General features: G+C 42.1%; 1 protein-coding gene across 3 annotated transcripts; it reads right to left on the bottom strand.

Moving 5' to 3' along the window:
* Nucleotides 1–824: 824 nt before the first annotated feature.
* On the bottom strand, nucleotides 825–22,858 carry SUDS3 (SDS3 homolog, SIN3A corepressor complex component). Of its 3 annotated transcripts, XM_042865612.1 has the most exons (12): nucleotides 22,678–22,858; nucleotides 20,975–21,044; nucleotides 19,685–19,740; nucleotides 19,512–19,583; nucleotides 17,360–17,379; nucleotides 16,667–16,823; nucleotides 12,742–12,837; nucleotides 11,205–11,266; nucleotides 10,322–10,343; nucleotides 9,485–9,590; nucleotides 5,866–5,950; nucleotides 825–2,637 (listed from the first exon to the last, which is right to left on the bottom strand). In XM_042865612.1, exons 1-12 carry the CDS (start codon nucleotides 22,841–22,843, stop codon nucleotides 2,539–2,541), a joined length of 1,011 nt encoding a protein of 336 aa, XP_042721546.1. In that variant the 5' UTR covers nucleotides 22,844–22,858; the 3' UTR covers nucleotides 825–2,538. The 3 variants fall into 3 exon arrangements, with proteins under 3 accessions (XP_042721546.1, XP_042721547.1, XP_042721548.1); XM_042865613.1 differs by lacking the exons at nucleotides 825–2,637; nucleotides 5,866–5,950; nucleotides 9,485–9,590; nucleotides 10,322–10,343 and adding an exon at nucleotides 11,486–11,600 and having other exon boundaries at nucleotides 11,231–11,359; nucleotides 12,641–12,837; XM_042865614.1 differs by lacking the exons at nucleotides 825–2,637; nucleotides 5,866–5,950; nucleotides 9,485–9,590; nucleotides 10,322–10,343 and adding an exon at nucleotides 11,482–11,600 and having other exon boundaries at nucleotides 11,255–11,359; nucleotides 12,641–12,837.
* Nucleotides 22,859–23,064: the final 206 nt, after the last annotated feature.

The following is a 23,064-nucleotide window of genomic DNA, read 5'->3' as shown; positions in this document are numbered from 1 at the left end:
AGGATGCAATATTTGTTTACTTTGACAGAGGGGACGGACTGATTTTTCACAGTGATCAGCAATGGTAAGCAAGACATCCATTTCATGAAAACCTGGAATTATGAAGCAGCCTTAAAATGAAATACCTTCCATGCAGCAGTTTAATATGAGCAAAAAGGGGGCTACAGGCCCACGCTAAAAACAGAAATTAGATTTCAAAGGTAATTCAGGGGCAGTGGGGAAATAGGCCATGGGCAAAGAACAGACAGGAGTTATTACAACCTTTGTACAATCCTTTCTGAACATTCAAAATCAGTGTGAAAACAGCACGAGTTGAACGTCAAAGTGTTTGCAAACCAGATCAGATCCACATTGCTCTGAATCAACACCAGGTTAGAGAAGGAAACAGTGCAACAGCCCCACAGGGGTTTGGAGACCATTCAGATGCTGATTTGGGAGTGGGAAGATGTCACCCCTCCCACTGCAAACCGGGACATCAGACCACAGCAATGGAAAGGCAGGTTTGGGATTGCGAGCACAGCTGTTTTTTCCTCCCTCTTCTGCCTAAGGATAGGGAAGGTGAGCTGATGTTGATTCAGACTGAGCAGCAGTGATGAAGCTATAGAATTAAGCTCCTATGATGTGCACTGATATCATACTGGCTCTAAGAGAACTGCTGCATTTCCAGGTTTCTACCAATGCCTTTAAAGACAACATCACAGCAAAAGAGAGATCATCTGCTGTTAGCAGGTCAGCAAGGTATCCTTCCAAAACTCCACGTTTTCAACCACTTCCCCCAGTGTGTGTGCTCATAACACGATGAAGGTAGGAAAAACATCCTGCTATTTACTTAATGCTTTTTATTATAAGAACTATGATGATCACTGTAAGGCTTAGTGACAAATCCTGTTCAGTACATGATTACCTTATATAAAACCCTGCCACACACACACAGAATGTTAAGTTACATTAAGTATGCTGTTAACTTGACAAAATACAGCCTGCTGCGTTCCACCTAACTCTGCAGCAAAGATGGCACATTTTTAAGGGTGGGAAACTGCAACGTCCTCCTTTTCCCCACCAGAAGTTCAGATGTAGCTGAACTTTTAAGCACAGCAAATGTATGTGAGGTCCTTCAGCCAAAAATGCAACGCATCAGCTCGGCCATCACACTCCACTCCAGATCCACGTACACACATCAGTTACAGGGATGTGACTGCCACCCAACTGCAGCGAGTAAAAGAAACTGAAACAGTCATTTAAAATACTCTATTTATCCAGATATGAAACAGGCCGGACCAATGCTGAACAAGAAGGCAGCTGAAAAGCAAAAACAAAAGATAACTCACAACGAAACAGAGAGGGAAAGGCAGAAATTACAACTTTTTGACCAGTAACCAAAAGGAGCACAGACTTGATTTGCACAGAAGCTGAAGTTCAGGCAGTGATGTCACTGGGCTGTGTAGTTCCTGCAATAAAGTCACACACAGTATTGGTGGTTTCAGCCAACAGGAAGACAGAGAAGAAGGAATGCCAGTCAGATCCTTAAACACCTCAGAAGGGTGTTAATACAGCTAATATCATCTCTTGAACATTTTACCTCTTGTGGTTTTGGAGGACAAATGTAGAAATACAGCACTACATCCAGTAATTGGAACACCCTTCAAAGACAAACGTATGCATGGTGCTTTGGGGAAAGATGGTTTTAGGTGTATGCTAAAAGCACGTTAAGGCAGCTTTCCACTCTGTACCACACTTGCAGTCTTTGTATGTGCAAAGTCCAGTTAACCAAGCCTTTGGTTTATCCTCATCTGCCTATTCCAGGGAATCTAGGTATAAGACACACTCTTTGCTTGTTCATTGAAAGGTTTTTTAATGTGAAGAGAAATGGATGCTTTGGATTAGCCACGTGTGACTGCTTAGCTATATTAAAATCGACTTGATTTTCAGCACTTGCTAAACTGATCAGACTTCCCCAGAAAAGCCTCAGCACTCAAGTCCTTCAGCAGTTCATCCAGTAAGCTGATGTTGTACACCAGATATTACAGATGCACTCCTCAGCTGCAGCTGAAGGTTGGCAGGATTCCTCTCCTTTTGCCCGACATCCTGAGCCTTGCAAGATATCAAAGCCAAGAAGAACAACCAACTTCAGGTCTTGACAAACAAAGTTTCTTCCATTGGTCTGATTCAAAACACAAACATTAGGCTGTTTTCAACATACAAGTCCAATCTGTGCTCCATGAAACAACGATGAAAAAAAGTATGATGCAAACCTTGTTAAATAGTCATCCAAAATAGATATTAAAAAAAAAGAAAGCATACAGCAGCCTGATGCAAAGTCCAGAAATAGTCCAGGGCAGTGTTTGTGTATCACCGAGATTTCAGGACTACATGGAATAACGTGGCCAGCCACAAACTGTCTCATAAGAGGTTATGACAGCGTTTTCTGCTTCTAAGATGAGAGTGAACAGACTGCCATACCCCATTAGAGGTTTCTCTATTGGTTTTAATAAAAAAAACAAGGAGGAAAAAAGAAAAGGACCAAGGAAGAGCATACAGTCATGCAGCTGATCGCCGACGAATCACAAAAACACCTCGCTGCAGCTGTCCCAGATAGATTCTCATCTTTGTGCTGTCACTGGTTTTCCTCACCCAGATCTGCAGGAGAGAGAGTGAGGCAGGGGGAACAGATTAGGGAAAAAAAGGGAAAAATCCCATTGTAAGTAATATGCAGCCCAATATTTCAGATGTTCTCACTGAGAATCTGAACGTCTCCGTTATTCAGGGTGCAGGATGCTTTGGTTAATTCCTTTTCCCTTCCCACATTAGTTTTCTGCTAACGCTTCTGACTTCACCACTTCAACTCTCTGCTCAAAACAGTCATCAAGAATAATTACTCTTCCCAAGCTTCATCAAGAAAGCAAAGTTTCCTTCTGCTACAGCTCTCCCCAGAACCCTGGCATTAAGCCTTACCTAATCAAAAGTAAGGCCCTCCAGATCCACAGATCATACAATTCATCTATCCTGGGATTTGCTCAGACAAGTGGATATTAGTCAAGTGAAAAGCTTACTCAGATTCTGTTCAGTGAAGCATTTCTCACAATTTATTAAACAATTGTACCTGAAGATAAAAGGGCCTCTTTTAAACATACCTGCATGGAAGGATTCGTATGGCTTGCAGACGTACAGCACATTTCAAAGGACAAATTACTTCCCATGTAAGCAACCCTTCAGTCAGTTTTTATAAACGAAAATCGTTTCTAAGACCCAAATAACACAGAAGTTTGGACCCAAACAATGGCATTTTAAAAATCAAATCTGAACAAAATTCCTCTTCCTTTTATTATTGCATTTAAAATGACTAAATACATATACATGGAAAATACAAGTCTTCCAGCTCTGAGTTATGGAGTACTTTAGAACAGAAGCCCAGTATTTCCCACTGCAAGGGGCTGTAAAGTCAGAAACTAATTTATCTCAAACTGTTTTTCTAGATATCATTAGCTACAGGCCTAATGTGGTATATTGATTTAACTGTTATTTTAATTATAATCTGACCTCACTAGAAAAGCCCTCGGTATAAAATAAATTGAATATTTGCCTGCATTTGCACTTCTGTTATTTCCCTGGAGAAATTAAAACCCACCTTCTCTGACAGTCGTCCCTGTTGTGACATTCCCAGTGTTTGGTGGGCTTTTCTAACCAAAATAATTCCTCCAGCTGCAAACTGAGTGCCCATACACAATAGTAAATAGGTGCAGAGCTTCACATTCCATCAGGATATGATGGAATGCTACACTGCCTTATCAAAGCTAACTGCTTCATCAAGCTTTATTTAGTAGGAAAAAGCAAAATCCTTTTTCAGTGACCACAACAGTAAAATTAGCCCTAAAACGTGCCACACGATTAAGGAGAATAAAAGAATTGAGACATTCTGAACTTAAAACTGACATTTTAGACACAAAATGTAGCCAGAAATCAGAAGAGCACATCTATTAATTCTAAAGAACCGAAGGACAAGGGGAATAGAAAGAAACCGTGCTCTTCTCTTCTTTGATTCCTAAATTGTAAAGGAAAACAAGCTTGCAAGTTTACATCATAACTGGCCACAAACTGAGCTTGCTGAATAAATCCCAACAAGAAAACCCCTTCCTGCACCTACTGAAGAGGTTCTTGCTGTCAAAACGCAGAAGCTGAACTTTTCTGCGAGTCTGGCCAATGACTTCCACCAGAGCAGAAGTTTGACTCAGATTCCAAGGAATCCACGTGGAATTCTTATTTATTTCAGATAGGATCATCCCAGCTGTGAGTGCTGGAGAGGCCTATGGTCAATTCCAAAATTCAAGCCCAGTTTCACAAAACTAATTTTTGATCTTCACGTGAAGGAGGAGACTTCTGATACACTGTTAACCAATTCCTTCCTTTCTCCAGCCATGTGGAAGCCATTTTATGCCATAATGTTATGTTTCTTAGTTAAGGCTTCTTACTTTGAAGTGTACAGACATGCTGGTGGGGAGACAATCTGCAGAAGCACCTTTAGTACAGCTCCTTTGAACTGAGCTGACTTCCATTAGAAATGCTACCAAATTATGAACCGACTTGACTTCCAAGTGCTGTCAAATTAGGACTGCAGTCTACCACAAGTTGAGGTTTGCCTTCTTGCCTCTAACTCAATGCAGGACTCTGGGAGAACAGTTTGGCAGCTCCACTTGAATGAGCAACAAAAGCTGAGGTGCACAGAGCACTCCTAAGGACACGTTCTCATTTCAGTATTCTGTTCCCATCTCTTTTGCTTTTGTACTGTTGTGATGGGCCATTGCAGGAAACTAACTGCCATGCCTTCTCCCAGAAAGAAAAACCAATACCTACTGTGTCACTTTAAAGTGAAATACATGCAATAAGAAACATTGCGTTTTCCTCGGGTTTCAGGTAAGCTGCTCCCAAAAGATTGAGAGTTTTATTGTTGTAAGTCAATAGTAATAACTTTAATCAAATTAGCAGTGCTACGTTTGCTAACATGCTGCCACCTCATCTCAGTAAACAGCCACTGAGCATAACTGCTACAGCAAGGAGAACAGTTGTGATACAAAGCATATCCCATATGCAACTCATTTTGTTGAAATGAAGCAGTTTCCCTTAACTGCCAAAACAAATTAAAGCTACTTTATTGCCTGATTGAAGAGAATTGCATTTGAGTCTATTGTTTCTTTCCTCAAAGTGCTAGGAATCTCAGCTCAAGAAATAACCTGCTCTCTTTGCCCAACTAACAGGCTGCTCAAACAGTCAGCTTACTTTGCAATGAGATTCACATCAATCTTCAGCACACATCTCTTTCTTCACCTGTTTCTGTAAGTCTTTATCATTAGCCAACAGGAAATTGCCTCTGACAAATGACTCACCCCCTCTATCTCCCATGCAGGTGATGAATGATGCCAGCACACTTTACAATCTACATACCCAGGTGAGCAGGAAGAATTTTCTCCCCTCAGAGGAACTAAATTTGGTGACAACGTTTGTCCTTATTCTCTCCTGGCAACCCAATGGGATTTACTTTTACTCTGCATTAATAGGAGCTGCGTGTCCTTTCAGTAATGCAAATGGAACTTACTAATGCAGCATCAAGGAGATGCAACACGACAGCTCTTCTCACTCTTCCTGCTCGCCAAGCTACTACTTGCAAAATGTAGTATCATGCTTTAGAGACGCAGGAAGCCTCAAGAAGAGATGTCAATTCAGTGTCATCCTCTACTCAATTTCTTCATACACTACACAATTACATCCTTCCAGAAAGCAGTATATTCTCTTAGTCCCTAGCAAACAGCTGCCTGCCTGCCTAAAGCAACCCACAGTTTTCCCCACTCCTGTGAGCAAGGAGAAGCCCACTACCTCGTTGGCGCCCACAGAACTGATGACACAGCTGATCTTAGTGTTCTCTTTAGACTCCAGGTAAATGGCCTGGCTCTTGTGGTACCTGCGAAAATTAAAGAAAGACAGTACATGAAACTCTTCGCTGTCCAGAGACTGCAGAAGTAAACAATAGCAAGATTGATAAAGTCAGGATTCTACAAGTATTTGGATAGAATAAATACGAAGTCTTCATTTTTTTTTGCTTTCCATGCCACTTTTCCCATCTTTGCAACACAGCTGTGATCTGATCCTACACACACACTTGGCATTTAAATGCACCTTCAGAATGCATGAAGCTCTCTCAGTTTGAATTCAATTCCCAAAGCAGATTACTTAAAACAGATTTCATATCTGAAAGAGGCAGGGGCAGAGCACCAAGACACAAGATAAGACACACATTCACAATAAGCCCATGCTTCAATAGCTAGCCAAACTAGCCTTCCACATTTCAGACATGGGATGGATTTTAGACACCAACTCCCTATTACACCTGATAAAAATCTTACAGAGCAAATTAGATGTTCAAGGATTATTCACATTTCCCCCCCAAAAATATCAGTAGAACACTGGCACAACAGATCTGAAGTGTACTCAATGCAGCTGTGCAGTCTACTGTTTTAACACCTTAAATTCCTAACACCATCTTATTTTGTGAAAATATCACCAATCACATCAAAGTGATAGCTAACTGACTCTAAGAAGCGATACAGAGCCCCAGTAAGTAGAAGTGTCTGAGCATATTTTTCACTTTTACATCATATTTTAGTCATGCTGTATATTTCTCTCAGAGCCTTTGTATGAAAGGAAGTAAAAAGCCTTCAAAATCCCAAACCAAATTGCTTAGTTTCATGGAGTTGCCTTCTTCACCCTCACCAGTTTCTGCTATGTTCTGCAAAGTGTGCTGGACAGGACTCCCAGCTTCTGCTTGTGTTGCTTAGGAGAGTTCTGCAGGCAGCTCCAGTTATAATGAAACCAATGGGCAAGTAAATTATCTTAAAAAGAAAGCACCAAGGTATTTTGTAGAAATAAAAGCATAACTGTATTTCCACCTTCACCCTAACCAAGAGGTGCTTCATATTTGACGTGGAAATCCAAGTTGCAGAATCAGCACAGATTCTTTCAGTAACTACTCAGTATGCAAATCCCCACAGTCTGATTGGCTGCCAAAACACACGCATTTGCATAAGCTTTACAATTATTTCTACAACAATCATACTGTAAATATGGAAGTCGTCCAATAGCTCATTCCTCAGTCTCTCCCTCCTGGCTCACAGACTCCGAGTTTTCTCATTTCTTGCCAGTAACAGAAATGATAGAGTTGGCTTTCAGTGCTCCAGAAGTACTAATTACCAAAGGCCTGGGCAAAGTAATCACAAATCCTGCAACCTTTCCACACTTGTGCCCAGCCATTATTCCTTCACTCTCATTTTAACAGAAAGGATATCAGCAGTTCCAGGGCAATGCAAGAGCAGCAGTGACACAAGCCAAGAATGGCATTTCATTGAGCCCAGATGACCATTAATTGATGTAAGGGAAACTATAAGCTATTCCAAACTAGACCTCACTGTGATAAGACAGGAATGCCAGTCCAGCAGCATCCTAGCATGACATGCTGTGAGTGCTTAAGCAATGAGAATTGATCACCTAGGTACAATCAGAGTGCAGAAGACACAGTGCAAATGAATACTCTGAGTGCAATCAGTGCAGGCGCAGAAACTGAACTGATTTTTCACTCAAAGCTTGCAATTATCAGTGAACTTCAAAGTCAGACACACATGAAGCCGCTGCCCATCAGTAGATTTATGTTAACTAAGTACAGATAATAAGTCAGTTTGAGAGCTCAAGGAAACAGAGCTGAGCTGTCACAAGCTCTACGCATGCAGGTATACATGTCAACAGAGGCAATCTGGTGAACCTCAGTAACCTTAGCCTTTTGCTGAGTTTATGCACCTGCAGGGGAACAAAAGGGATAGAATTCAACAGGAAAAGAGCTGAGAAAAAATTGCAAGGGAATTTAAGTTGGCTTTCAAGAGAAAAAGCACCAGACATCTCTCGCTTTTGCAATACGTAAAACGTCCCACTGTGACAAGTGAGACGAGCAGAAATAATTTCCCTCACTGCTACAAAATGCTTTGCTAAAAGGCTGAGATTTTCAACTCCAACAGAAGATCGAAAGAAATCACTGCATCGTCGTGTGCAGGCAAAGTTCAAAGCAAAATGATAAGATGGTTGCTTTATTGTGAACCATAGTTTAGGATCCAGTGGAGAATGGAATAAGCACAAGGACAAAGAACCTGAAAGTCTAATTCCACATCCTGAAATTCCCTACACAAAGTCTGTGCTTTGAAGACAGGTTTTTCTAAGTGCCTCTGCAAGACCTTGGGGGCCATTACTACCTTAAACATTTGCTACTTTGAGATAATGGTCCTTTCTTGGCTGCTTCAGGAAACAGAAAACGCAGCCACTCCTGTGCTCTCACATTTACTTCTGGAGCACATACACAAATCTTGTTATGCAACACTACAGTAATCTGCATGGCTGAAGATTCTAAGGAACTGTTTATTCATCTAAATATACACTACAGGATAGTAGCTCTACACAAAAATTAGATTCTGAGAGCATCTGTGAAGTGACAAGCAGCCTGTTCATGTCTGGTTTGTGCCTCAAGGAAGTTTAAGCTCCAGGCAGCAGCTTTCATCAGAGCTGCATCCACTGAATCCTCAATGAAACTTCACTACCAGAAGACAAGCAAACGACCAATGCACAAGACAGTTGCTGCTTAGACAACAAATTCAAAACTTATTTTTAGTATTAAATTACAACCTCATCTCATTATTTTGAGCCAACAGAGCAGATTACAAATAAGCACGCTACTTGGAAATTGCTTTCTGCTTAGAAGCACTAGCTTGCCTCCTTGATTATCTTGTTTTGCATGTCTCTGATTAAGACCCACTAATAAATTTTGCACAGAAATCTTATTTTCTTTCCATTTTGTGAGGCTTCCACAGCTAAACACCCATAAAACTTAGAGCTATATCCAATCAGCAGTTCTGAAGCTGTCCCTCCTGCGTTGGATCTGATCTTTTAAGGCTGTTAGGATTTGTTATTAGAAATCTTTTTCATTGTGCTTATCTGGTGCACAACATTCCTTCTGCCACCTCGTGGAATGAGGAGCTGTTGTACTACAAAGCAGAGCATGTGAGTTGTGGCAGCAGCTGTACCTGCAATCGCTGAATTCTGTATCTTAGCTGAGCAGCTTCAGTGCTCCACCAAACTGCAACCAATGGTGGCTCTCTTACACGACGTTAGATTTGACAGAACTATTTCCCAAGTGTCACAGTGCACAGTTTCTTTTTTCTATGGAGTTGTTTTTAAGTCTCCAAGCTAGCAGATACTCCAGAAAGTCTATGAGGTCTGAACACTCCATTATCGCTTATTTATGAAAGCCATAATGATTCACCCTTGGAGGACGGAGCTAATAACTGCTCAAAAACATTTCACCCCTGGCTTCCTTAATAAAGCAATTCCTCCCTGCAGTCATTCTGTCTTCACAAAACAAGGCTCAGAATGATTAAAACAGAAATTCACCAGGACTTACCATCTTTTATCATAGTAGAGTTTTCCATCTTCTATCCGGGCCTCAAACCGCTGCGCTGGGGACTCTGCTGGTGTAGCTGGGAGGTGCTCAGGGGAGGAAGGAGAGGCTGAGTAGAGAGAACAGACCATTAAAGACTAGCACACGTCCACCATGCAGCACCACATCTGACTGTAGAATCATTTAACGTGGCCACATTAAGCAGAAATAAGCACAGAGAGCTACAAACCTGAATTTCCTTAGAAAGGTACTTTCTTTCAGGATGACTGATTCAGCCTTGGCCTCGCTTACATAAATTGTAACATTTACTGAGACAGATCAAGCAACTCCAGTATGTATAGGTAGGTGATAAACACAACTTGCTTGGTTTTGTCTTACTTCTACCTCATAATGTACTAATAAAATAGGGTCAGGATTACTCCAGCATGTTAGTACCACGATCTGGAAGTGAAGTGTACAGACACACCTGGAGAGCTAAACCCAAAAACTGGCAATTCTCAATCCTCTATTTGCTTTACAGACATAAGCTGTCCAGACACATATGAATAGAGAGAAAAAAAATCTTGCTACAGATCTAGATTGCCTCATGTTTTAAGCTGTCCCCCACTGCCCAAATGTCTCAGACACCCAAAGATACACATCGTTCCCTTCCCAACCCCAAACTTCATAAGAGACTGTGAGACTCCACAGGGCGCCCATTAGCCACAGTAACTACACAAAGAACAGCAATTACACAGTCAAAACAATTACACAGCCAAATTACACAGTCAAGAAGCCTACAGTATAACTCTGTTCCAAACAGCAAGTTGTGAACAAGTTCCAGTGCCACTGTTAACTCACCTGGTCTCTTGGGTGATTTAAGCTGCATAGAAAGAGAACAGAGAAAGTGTCAGTGATCTGACAATGGCCAAGGATGTAACAACTTTAGATGTGGTCCTTCTTCCCATATTCTAAATGTGTGTTTTTTTTAATGTACAGTTAAGTGGCATAACAAAACCAGAGCACCATTCCATAAGCAGCTAGAGGTGCAGATTGTCTCATAACACTAAAGGTCCAGAAACTGAACTTATTCAGAGCATTCTGACTGTCCACCACACCAAACCCATCTGACACGCTCTGTTCTCTGAGTATGATCCAACTGCTCTCAGGTTTTGCCAAACACAGGATGTGGATCATTAGCAAGACTTCTACAGCTGCCACAAAAGGCACGCACCATTAACATCATCAAAAGCCTTAATGAGCAGCCTCTAATATAAGAAATCACATAAGCCTTAAAGCAGTTAGCAAGAAAGCAGTAGGATAATCACATCTAGAAGAAATCGAACAATAAATATACACGTTGTAGCCTACCCCCATTTAATGAGGTACTGTGAGATTGGGGAGAAAAAAGAAAAGCCCCCAAAGGCTTGGAACAGAGGCTGGGATCTCAAAGAAAGCAGTACTAACATCTGTTCAGCCATGCAGGGGAAGACAAAAAACACAGTAAGATGGCTTATCACTTGGTTCTGACAAAAGGTAACATTGTTCGACAGCAGTCATTTTAATTAGGTTAATTAAACCTACCAAAATAGAAGGGAGGAGATACCCTCTTGCTAAATCTTATCTTGTGTCACTTCAGAAAGCCTACTGGGATGAAACAGTCCCCCATCTCAGAAAGGAACACAGGACAGACAGCTCTGCTCTTTGCAGGGGAAAGAAATAAAAGCCAAGCCACAATCCCTACCTTGTTTAGGGTTCTCAGGTCCTCCATTATTTGCTCATCCGTCAGCAAGTAATTTAGCTGAGGTATCCAGAATTAAGGTTCTCTAAAGCCCTTGACAAGGCTGAAAATTAAAGCTCAGTGATATTTCACTTCACTAAACGTAAGCCACAAGGTTCCTGCAAAGTTGCATCACATTTTAATAAGGGCATTATACTTTTTTATCATACAAATTAATGCAAGTCCACCCCTATAAAGCCTCATATTTAGCAGCAAACACTACAAGACCTCTTTAACTTACTCACTCAAAAGCATCCATGAACAACCTTTAGCACATTGACATTTACTTGATGGAGGCACCAAACAAGGAGCATTTTCAGTGTTTTTCAGCTTGCTTTGCTGCAGAGAACAATCTGCGAGCTGAAACACAACAGACTTCCTTGAAATATTGTAAAATTAAGTTGAATGACACACACACAAAAAAAGTCAGCACTTCACAACTCAATAGGCAGGAATAAAGACAGGAACAAGAACAAAAATACACAAAACCTTGAGAAAACCAACCCGAAAAAGCAGGAGGCACAAAACACACCTCATGTGGATGAGGATGAAATAAGATCACACAGCTCAACGGAAAACAATCTCTGAAACCAAAATAAATATATATTTTTAGGAACAGCGAACAATCTCCAAGTAAAAAGAGGTCAATTAAAACTGGAGATGCTCGTGACCATCCTGCATGAATCCTAGAAGTTCGGGTTTGATGCTGCCCTCAGAAAATGTGAGTCACTCAGGAGCTGCAAGGTAAGTTTGTGAATCTGATCCATGCAAAACAAGTTGGGAATCCAACAACAAACTTCTGCAGAGTGAATATCATTGCTTTCTTTTCCAGGTGAATTTAATTTACACAGAAAAAGGACCCACCATCACATATTTCCAGAAGCCAGGAATCATTTTAATTACAGAAAACAAAAAGGTAGGAGGGAAGGATTACCTGTGTGCAGCTTTCTATTTTTTGGTGTTATAAAAAAAATAATCTAATTCAGAGCTCAAGTCTAGTTCCTTGCTTTTGCTATGCATCTCTCCACATTAGATATCTGAAGCCTTTCTCAGAAATGGAAAACACAGTCTGATATGACAAATATGAGCCTTCTGGCAAATGTTTTGTCACATCTTGAAATGAGAATAGCTGTGGTTCATGGAAAAAGTCATCTCCTATCTACGGAATCAAACACCTCAACATTTATGTATAACGTTCTTTTAAAACTTCCCTTTGTGAAAAAAGTGCCAGAGGAACTCAAACTGGTCTCCATGACAAAAATCCCCACCTAGTTATCTCATGACACTGTGGAGTTTAAGTTCTTATCTCCACAGATCAGCTGCACGCTGTTTGTTAATCACACAATACACAAAACAAATTCTACTTGGGCATTTTCTACATTCAATCCTGATTTTAACACCTCTTTTTTATTTCCTGTGTGCAACAACACTGATGTGCTCTGCCTTGCAGGCAGCATGCTGACTTCAAATACAAAAGCCCTCCAGTGGTTCTGTAGGATATCAGGGGCAGGTTTCCTCCTCTTGTCTGGGATGGGAACTGGATCATTTGGTCGTCGCCTCAGTTTCCTCGTCATGATAGGCTTCACTTCCATAGAATCTGTAGAGAAATGAAGTTGGAGAGCTGATGGGGCCACTGGGAGAAGAGTAAGAATCAGTAACTTTCTACAGAGGGCACAAGGAAAATGATGTTTTCTCTTTCACTCAGAAAATAGGTTTTTCTCACGACAGCTTCTAGCATCCAAGCTGGAACTGCTGACAGTGAATACGAGCTCTCTTTTATAATAGGTCACTGCTGAACAACAGTGTTGTGATGCCATGGTTACAGCTTTCACTGTCTTCATGTGGCACAGCTGTTTGGGGAACTCAACAGCTCCCTCAGGTACAGGTAAGTGAAGCACAGCAATGCTATGACGGCTCACGAAGAAATTCTCTCATGCTAACACCGCATATCTGCTTCCAAGCAGATCACTTAAAAGGAGTTATCTGCTAATAAAACTGGAGTAGGTAGCAGCACATCACACATCAGCTCCAAATCAACCATTCTTTCTCACATCTTCAGGTTGGAACACTAAGCAATACAGTCACTGCATTCAAGATGGAGACTGACACATGGAGCTTCAAACACAAACAGGATTTAAACCCAGATGATCTGAAAAAAGTCTCAAATTATGATTTAAAAAGTGAGCTCAATTGTAAAATTCACAACTACTGTTGTTAGGAAGAAAGCTGTAGCTCAAGCACTGGGGAAAATAGTCTAAAATTGAAACATCTCAACAAGTCACCATCCCTGGAGGTGTTAAAGAAACATTCAGGTGCTGTACTGAGGGCCATGGTCTAGTGGGAAATCTTGGTGGCAGGTGGATGGTTGGACTGGCTGATCTTAAGGTCTTCTCCAACCTTGATGATTCTGTGATTCTATGATTCATTCTCCACATTGCAGTTTGTCTAAATGACTACAGGCGGTCTGAACTGCCCAACTTAACTCTCAAACTCTCACAGATAATTCCTTAGTTTATGAAGATAGCTTGAATTGGCAAGAGACCACACCTAAAATGCTAAACCCAACACATCACTGTTCCTTCTATGCGCTGAAAGCTATTTATTTGTCTTTGAGTACATACAAATCACAGCCTAGAAAGCACTGATGTATATGAAGCTTCCCTGGTTCCCTTTAGACACCACATGCTTGAGTTGCTCAGCACGTTGAAAACACAAACTTACTTTTCTCCCTACAAAGGGTGCAATAGAAAGAACATTCTGCATATTAAGGGAACAAACATCATGAGAAAAGATTTTAAAAATAAGTAGAAACTGAAGTGTCACTCCCAGCAGTACAACAAAGGAGTAGTTTCCTTCAGAGCTGAGTGCTTTGTATTACGCTGCACACTGATAGCTTTGTGGACACTAAAATCATAAGCTACTGTGTTAATGGAAGCCCCTTCCTGCCATTTGTGAAGACTGATTTACAAGAGCCTCAAAAAGAGGGGCTTGAAGCACTTCCTCACGGTGCCATGCAGCCACGCTGAGGCTTTTCCACCTTTTTTATAAAAGTTCTTTGAAAGGAGCTGTCACAAAGCTGTTACCTTAAAATTTGAGTAAGGATACCAACTGACCTCAGCAACTTGTAGATAAAACTGCAACAAGTCAGCTGAACGCTAATACCACATCAACCCCCAGAGAAAAACACCTTGAAAGTCTTCCACTTGCAATGAAACACGTGAAGAGCTGTGAGATTCTTGAGATTTGTGATAACTTGAAGCTATTTTCAAAGAGCTGCTAAAGTACCAGCAGATTTCACCTGAAACACAAGCTTACATGAGCCTTAACAGGTGAGAACCACACAGGGCAGTGCTCCAGGAGGCAGCAGCTACAATCTACAGAAACTGCAAGCAAGTCCTGATGCTCACAAACCAGCCTGCTACTCATCAGGTTGCCAACTTGCATTCTTGCTCACAATGAGCTTCTCTATAGGTTTTAGAAATCACTGAGTGCACGCAGGTTCCATTGTGCTCCTTTCTCAGGCTGCAGTATGCATTCGTGATCAATTCTGCTACTTCTAAAGGAATCAAATTGCATTTCTGCTGGTCTGGAAGGAGGGAGATAAGAGAGGCCTAGCACACACACACACAATGAATTGATTCTCCACAGTTATTTACATGCCTTTTACCAGAGCTGTGCCTGATGAAATAGCTCATCTCTTCAGGACACACAGCAGTGGGGGAGATATTTCCCAGAGGAGAATTAATCTGGTCCCCAAAGCACACACATTACCCCTGAATACCTCTTTTTACCCTCCTCTGTCTCCCTTCCACTCTGCAAATCCCAACCCTGACGTTAACAGCTGTCCTGCCTGCTGATGGAGACCCTGGATTCCCTCAGATCCTCAATACAGTGGTGTGCAGATTACAAAGGCAAGATCTACTCAGACCTTGATCCTTTAATGAAGACCTACTTGCAAGATTAACACTGTATGCCAGCTTAGCAGTGAGGAAGCACAGCCCAGAGTGACAATAACAAAGTTAAGGCAAAGACACGGAGAGTTTGTAAGATCAGACAAACCCATAAAAACAAATCCAAAAACAGACAACCAGCACAAGGTGTTTTCCAGACCAGATCAGCCCTAATGGTTTGTACAATTCCACCAAACACGTTTCATCTCTTGTTTCTGAGCACCAATTAAGCTATTGGCTTATGTAACACTTGTAGATGCTAAAAAAGATATAAAAGGTCCAATTCATGGACAGACCTCAGCAACACAGCCAACATCATCTGTCCATAACATGCGGGAGTTGCTTCTTGTAAGGAAATCAGACCAGACCTTTGGTTCCGTACCAGAGAAGCACAACCTGTGAAGGAGGCCAATCAACCCTCACTCCACTGAGTTCACTACTGACAAGGCACCAAGGGTAACAAGTGGTTTCATACAAGAAATCTGTCCATTTAATGCTCATTCTCTAGAGTCTAGACATAAATGCAGCTAACTGAAATGAATCTCTTTTACCAGGTTTAAGTAGCACATTTTAACATTTGCTGTTTACCTTCCCTTAGCTTCTTAACCATCTGCACTATTTAAAACCTGGTAGCACTGGTCAGGTCAACATTGTGGCACTTCTCAATAGTTTCACTGCCACGTTGCAGGAACTTAAAGAAGCCCTTTTTGTCTGTATACAGAGCAGGACATCATGAGAACACGTTTCATATCAGCATAATGAAAAAGTACAAACATGTGGTAGGCATCCTCTAGAACTCAGTAACAAAAATGATTAAGATGCATCAGTTCCAACAGCCATCCCAACTGAACAAAATTCTCACAGAATGGTAGAATCTTTTGAGTTGGAAGGGGGCTTTAAAGGCCATCCAGTCCAACTCCCTGCAATGAACAGGGACACCTACAGCTCAGTCAGATGCTCACAGCCCAGTGCAGCCTGACCTCAAATATCTCCAAGCAAGGGGCTTCCAACCACGAGGACAGCCACAACACATTCAGTGAGTCAACTAATTAACTTTGTACAACCTCACAAAGAAATACTGTTCTACAACACTATCTAAAAAATCTGTCTTGAGAAGAAGCTATGAATCTAAACACGAGTTTAACTTTCAGGACTGAGTCCAACCCAGCATCCAGCACAATTTTATCAAGTCTAGAAATCCCAAGAACTCAATCTGTTCTTCTGAAAGGAGAAAAAGTGAATGAGAAAGCTTCTGCACTCTGCTCCTTCACTGACACTGCTTTGATTTACATGTTAATAATGCAGGTCACTGAATTTTATTATGAACTACGTTCTCCACTTAAAGACCACCAATTTGTGTTGACATTTGGGAAGTTTTAAAGTCAAGCTGTCAGTATAAACCAGCAGGGCTTCTTAAAACTCTTTTTTCTAAGCAGTAGCAAAGCGGGGAAGAAAAACGACAGATCTTGTTTTTACCTCCTGTTAATTCCATGGTTAACTTCTCATTCTCAATCATCTTCTTCTTCTCTTCCAACTCTGCAATCAAATTTTCCTTAAGCTCAATTTTCTTATCTTCAAACTCCTTTGCTGCTGCCTTCTTTTCCTTGACGTAATTCTTTTCCACCTGATCTGTCTAATGCAAATGAAAAGATAAAAGAGTTAGCTAAAGAACAAATAGCTCAAGTCAGTGATTTGGCAACACCTTCTTTCAACTGCCGTGCTTTCATTAGCTCTTCTGTTGAAAACTACAGCCACTTCTGCAGATTATCAACATTGAAATAATACAACAGAAAACCACCTGAAATGACTAAGGAAGCAGAACTGTTATCAGCAAAAGAATTAATTCTTTTTAAACACACTTTAATGGTGCCTCCCCTATCAAGTCTCTAACAGAGAGCTCTTCAGACTTATCATCTATCACCCTAAGCAAGCTTTTTAAACGACCAAATGCACAAGCAGCACACAGCAACTGGAGAAAACGTGGATTTTTCATTTTCTTTTTAATGACAGCCTGGAAGTTACTGCAGGCAACAGAACTGTATTCTGTACTTAGCTGTAGTAACACCAAAGGGGGAAACAAAAAATGAGAAAAAGTGCTGGTTGACAAAGCTGCAGGTTTAACACCTTCCACCCACTTAATATGTATTCTGATAAGTTAAGAGTACTCACTTCCAGCTGGAGGAAAAGTTCTGAAAGAAAAGAAAGACTCAACTTAATAACTTAATTCAAGTTTTCTATAGCTATTCAATCACATTTGCAAACCTTACACAGCAGCAAACCTTGCTTTTCAGCTCAGCTACTACTTCCATCAGTACCAAGTATACAGCCCACCCTTCTTCCAATCACAGAAGTAAATCAATTCTGGATACAAATTCCCCAGATAGAAACTTGACACACACAGCTGATGTATGGTTGGCAAAAATTGACAGTTTAGAGCAGTACTACGAATTTCAGCAACGATCCATTCAGAAATAACATTGCAGCAGTTAGATTAATCTATGTAATACAAGTGCCTGATTTCAGGCTGCTTACGCCTGAGAAAACAGGCAAGCAAGTTGCTATCTATCCCTGAAGGTTAAGTTCTAACATACAGCACTACCTTAATTCAAGTCAGGCAGGATGAGGCCAATGGATTTCTGGTGTGAAACAGCCCTGCTGATGTTTGTGCAAGGGCTAATAACTTGAAATCAAGCAAGTCTGCATGCTTTTTGTGTTTCCTGGAGGGCACACTGCACAGGAAATCTTTACTCAAGACGGTGTCAAAGAAAGCAAACTAAGGCACCCAGTCCTCAAACCACCATATTTCACCAGCATTTTAACCTATGGAAGTACCTGAAATGGCAAAAACTGCTCTGAAACATACTGAAGCCTGTTATCACAGAATGGCCAGGATTGGAAGGGAAGTCAAGGATCATGAATCTCCAACCCCTCTGTCACATGCAGAGCCACCAACCTCCCCATTTAATAGCAGACCAGGCTGTGGAAGCAGCCGTGTCACTTTTTAAAGTGCTATAAAAGCCAAGACAGATGGCCAAAATAAAAATTAAACCTTTTGTTTGCAACTTCTTCCCTAACCACTCAGCAAGGAAGGCAGCCTGGTCTGGTATTAAGAGTGGAGGTTGGTGATCCTGCCTGAGGCAGGAGGGTTGGAGATTCATGATCCTTGAGATCCCTTTCAACCCAAGCCATGCTATGAATACTTCCATTATGGAGCTAATCATATACAGACAAATCTAAACTGTTGCATTAATATCTGAATTCTAAATTAAAAACAAAAAAACCCACAAAAGCAGAATGAAAAACCTCACTCAACGTGGGAATGAATCAACACAAAAAACCCATTCCTGTAACAGTAGGCAGTCAGGTTTTTATCCTAATTCAAAACTAAGCACAATCTGCCCTCCTCTGGAAGAAAGGTGCTGATGCACCACCACTCCCTGCCAGCCAGGGATACAAGTTAGCAGTTAGTTTCAGCATCCCATTACCACTAGAATGCCACCCTAACATAAAATATTTGCTTCTCGGAAGACAGATTTATGCTTGCAAGGAGCAGCTCAATTTACTTAAATTCCTCAAGCAGATCCTGTACTATCCCAAAGTCTTTTAGAAGACAGCTAGCACTACTGAAAGGCTGCTGTATATTTGACATCATACAACTGCTCTGATCTATTTCACAGAATAATGGGATCTGACCTTGCTTCAGTATCTAAGATAAAAAACTACTGGAAAGAGGACAGAAAGGAAAACAAGCAAACAGATCTGATTTCCAAGCTGTCCCTCTGTGGTAACACAATAAAGGCTCTCAGAAGGGCAGAGCTAGGCACTTCTAAATGAACTTGGGCCCTTGCTTCTGAGATAGAGCCAGAAGATGTAGGCAGCCCATTTGGTGTCACAGCTGTAAACAGTCACATCTGCAGCAGATCCTCTGCATTTGTTGTTCTCAAGCACAAAACAGATTTCTGAGGAAGCATGCAGTGCTAAGGTGTTGGACAAGCTGCACAACAAGCCAACGTGGAAGACTGCAGGCATAATGGCAGATACAAACATTTTCATTTGTGCTATTTCACACAAATAAAGACTGAATATTTTATTGGTGTTCAGTAAACACTCTGCAAATAACACTGACGGGGGGCTGGGTGTTTTCAAGAAAGATTCCATCGTGTTTCATAAACTCCGAAACAACCACAGCCCACCCTCAGAGCATGGAACCCTTTCCTCCACCAAGTTCCTATCGTCAGTGGAGAGCTGCATTCACCTTCTGCTGTTACAAAAATCGTAATGCAAAGGCATATGCAGCATCTTTGAAAGAAATACAGCTTACCAGCATTTCGTATCCTTTCTTTGTACTGCTGGTCCAACTTTTTCATTCTTTTCTGATATTCCTGAAGAGTACCTAAAAACAAATTGTTGATTTCAAAGGCAATTTAAATTTTTCTTTGTATTCAGTTTCCTTCCTGAAACACAAACACAAAGCTACCCCCCTTCAAGACTTACCTTCCTGCAGCTGCTGCAATTGCCTCTTAAGAGATGCCAGTTTGTCCTGATACATCCTGCAATGACAGAGACCTTTACACTGAATCATAGAACGGCCTGGGTTGCAAAGGACCACAATGATCATGTAGTTTCAAACCCTCCTGCTGTGTGCAGGTCACCAACCAGCAGACCAGGCTGCCCAGAGCCACATCCAGCCTGGCCTTGAATGCCTGCAGGGATTGGGTATCCACAGCCTCCTTGGGCAACAAGTGAAAAACAAGCCAACATGATTTGTTTCACCATCTGCTTCAGTTACAGCGTGCTGACACTGAATCAAAAGCTTTTTAGAAGAACTTCGGGAGGCAAACAAGTAAAAGGGTATTTATCCTACAAATGAGACATCATCACTCTGTCTAAGAAAACTCATCAGTTTTATGATGCATTCAAGTCAATCATTTCCCTAAGAGTTCAGCAAAAACAAGACTTATTTGTTTTAAACGTGGAAACCTATAATGACATCTAGATTTACAGACACCAGGAACTTTGCAACAGTTCTGCCACTTTATCAAGTCTCAATATTTGTGTATTACTTTCCTACTGATAAAACAGAAGGCATTTCCTCACACAGACCTCAACATTCTGCATATATGTGTGTGGATATTTTACATATCTATATGTATATATTTTACATACACATATAAAACTTTCCCCAGCACACACACCAAAAAAAAAAAAAAAAAAGCAAACCCAAAACTAAAACCAAAGTCTATTCCCAGTGCTGTTTTAGTCTTGCATTTCCTTTCTCACGTATCTGTGGTTTAACATAGCCCAACTCTTCCTGACCTGTGTGAAAAACCACACTGTTGCCAGTAAATGAACATAAAATGCTGCAAATACATCTTAGGTTGGAAATAAACTACCTCAAGTCTCCAAAAAGTTAATTCTCCCTGGACAAGTCTGACATTCAGTCACTTAAGTAATTTTCACAGGCATCTTGCCTTGGCTTGTATCAAGTAGATTCCTTGTTTTCTTTAAAGGATCTGCCTGCAGAGGGATTCATCTGCAGCAAAACTGAGCTGCTGTGCATTTCTTTGTTCAAAACATTGCTTTGCTTCATGAACTGAGAAAACAACTGAGAAGAAATGCAATTACGTGTGCTCATTAGCTATTACATTGAGCTACAGTTCTTTTAACCCAAATCTTGGTCCAAAACACTGCAGAGCTCTATACAAAAACAAGACATCTGTCCCCCACCTCCCAAGAAGGGCAGCAAAAACATAACCTCACTTTTCATTAGAATGGGCTACTTACTGTTCTTTCATTTCTACAAAGTCTTCCTCCTCATGTTTTGCCAGATCAGTCTCGCTTGCATCCTCAGTATCTAAATGAGGTAAAGAATGACTTGTTAAAACTAGGCAGGATTAAAAGCACAACAGTAAATTGCTAAAAAACCCACACTTGGGCAAATACACAACCAGACTGGCAATAGGAGAAATGAATTCAGAACTGACTTGAAACATCTCATCTCTTCCTTGACACCACAAGTCATCCCATGTAAGCCCACCAGCAGATTTACAACACAGCTTCCACCAAGCTTAAGCAGCACTGACTTAAGATCCCCCAACTAATTCCTTTCCATTAGTCTTACAACCCTAAAGTGAGATGGTAACACAATCTTAGGACCCTGAAGGACATTTCCCAAGCTGCTTCTTATAGCTTCACCCAGGAGACAAGGACTGAAGGAGCTCTGATTCAGAATGCCTCTGTATCTTGACCTGAAGCTCTGCAAATAGCACTGTGAGTAGATGCTGTTATGGTTTACCACAGAGGTTGCACTTAAGATAACACATTTCTTGCTATAATCTGAAGTTGGCTTCTCAGCTCCACGCTGAAATACTCCGTCATTCTCTCAAAGCACAGACAAGTGCTAACGCACAGATAGACCCAATCTTACATGCAGATAATAAAACCTATAAAATAAAGCAGTACAGCACTGCTAGCTTTCAGCTACTCCTCTGCAGCTCTCTTTTCTTGCGCAGCCAAGGGTGAATTCCCTTTCCTCTCTAAGGGGTCAGCTTCTCCAGGCTGGAGTTATGGTGGACAAGGTACAGCTGCACAGCCCACCTACAGCTACATCTCCCACATATGGACAAAGGCATCAGCCTCAAAAAAAAACCTGTGAAAGGCTACAAACAAACACCTTAAACTTTATTTTTATATTAAGATAAAGTTCAGCACAGAGATATAGCTCAAATTCTGACTACAGCAGAAATACTTTGGTAACAAAAAACAAAAAAGCCCTTCATACCCATTTTATTTGCATACTGCCACTGGCATCATGTATGCTGTCAGCCCTAAAGGCTCCAACTCCTTGTTCAGAAGCACACAGACACGATGTGGCAGCACAGTGGGGCTGACTCCCATCCAATCTGACCCTGCATACTATCAGAAGGTCATTCCTCATCTCCCTTACATATCATTGTATGCATCCTACATGCCAGGATACTGTGGATTTCACTTTGGATTTCTCTTCTCCCTTGTTTTCCCGGTCCCACTATAAACCCCTCTCTCTCCTAACACCTTCATGGCCCCTCATTCTTACAGGTTTCACCCTTTCCTCTACCTAACGTCCCTTTCCTCCTCCCACCCCTTCTCACCACAGAAACACAAGCGAGCTCCGCACACCACACCTCTCCAGCACTTCTTATCCTACATTACAGCCCCAATTACAGCCCGGGACACCCCAAAATCCCACGTCCTCTGCGCTCTCCTCGTTCTGACTCTTCCCCACTCGAGAAAACCGCTCCGATTTCACCGCTCCAAACGCCATCGTGTATTTATTTTTTTTTAATTCTTCCACAGGAAACTCCAGCGATCGGACGGCCGAGCTGTTATTTCCGCAGCACGTTCCCGCAGCTCGCAGCCCGCCCCGCTTCTACCCACCTCCCAGGGAGCGCAGCGTCGGCCCGGCCCGGCCCTCCCGGCCTCCCCAGCCCCGCTCCAGCTCTACCCACCCTCATCGGAGTCTCGGGCCCGAGCGCTCCGCTCGCCATCCTCTTCCTCGGCGCTCTCCAGCTCCTCCTCCTCGTAGTACTCGGGGCCGGGAGGCATGGCGGGGGCCGGTGCCCCGGGCGGGGCTGGAGCGGGCGGCGTAGCGGACACCAGCCCGGCCGCGCTCATCGCGGCGGGACGGGGTAAGAACGGGACGCGGCTCCGCCGGGCGCTCTGGCAACAGCGCCTGCACCCGCGCGCCACTTCCGCTTCCGGTCGCCGGAGCCGCCGCCGGATGGACGCGCGGCGCTGCAGGCGAACGGGGCGGGCAACTAACAGGGGGCCTGATGGGGCGGGGGGCGCTGGGCGCGGTGGGTTGCCGAGGGGTCACGGGTTCGAGGCCCGGGCAC

Source organism: Lagopus leucura, unplaced genomic scaffold (genome assembly GCF_019238085.1).
Source record: "Lagopus leucura isolate 7727_CA_CO unplaced genomic scaffold, USGS_WTPT01 Super-Scaffold_806, whole genome shotgun sequence".
Lineage (NCBI taxonomy): Eukaryota > Metazoa > Chordata > Aves > Galliformes > Phasianidae > Lagopus > Lagopus leucura.
The sequence above is the reverse complement of the archived record's forward strand: the minus strand, read 5'-3'. Positions and strand labels throughout refer to the sequence as shown.

Coding starts and splice junctions, on each gene's coding strand:
- SUDS3 (XM_042865612.1), bottom strand. CDS start 22,843: ATGAGCGCGGCCGGGCTGGTGTCCGCTACGCCGCCCGCTCCAGCCCCG. Junction 11,267..12,741: donor GAGGAGGAAACCTGCCCCTG/ATATCCTACAGA, acceptor AATTCTGGATAC/CTCAGCTAAATTACTTGCTG. Junction 5,951..9,484: donor CTCTACTATGATAAAAGATG/GTAAGTCCTGGT, acceptor TAATTTTCGCAG/GTACCACAAGAGCCAGGCCA.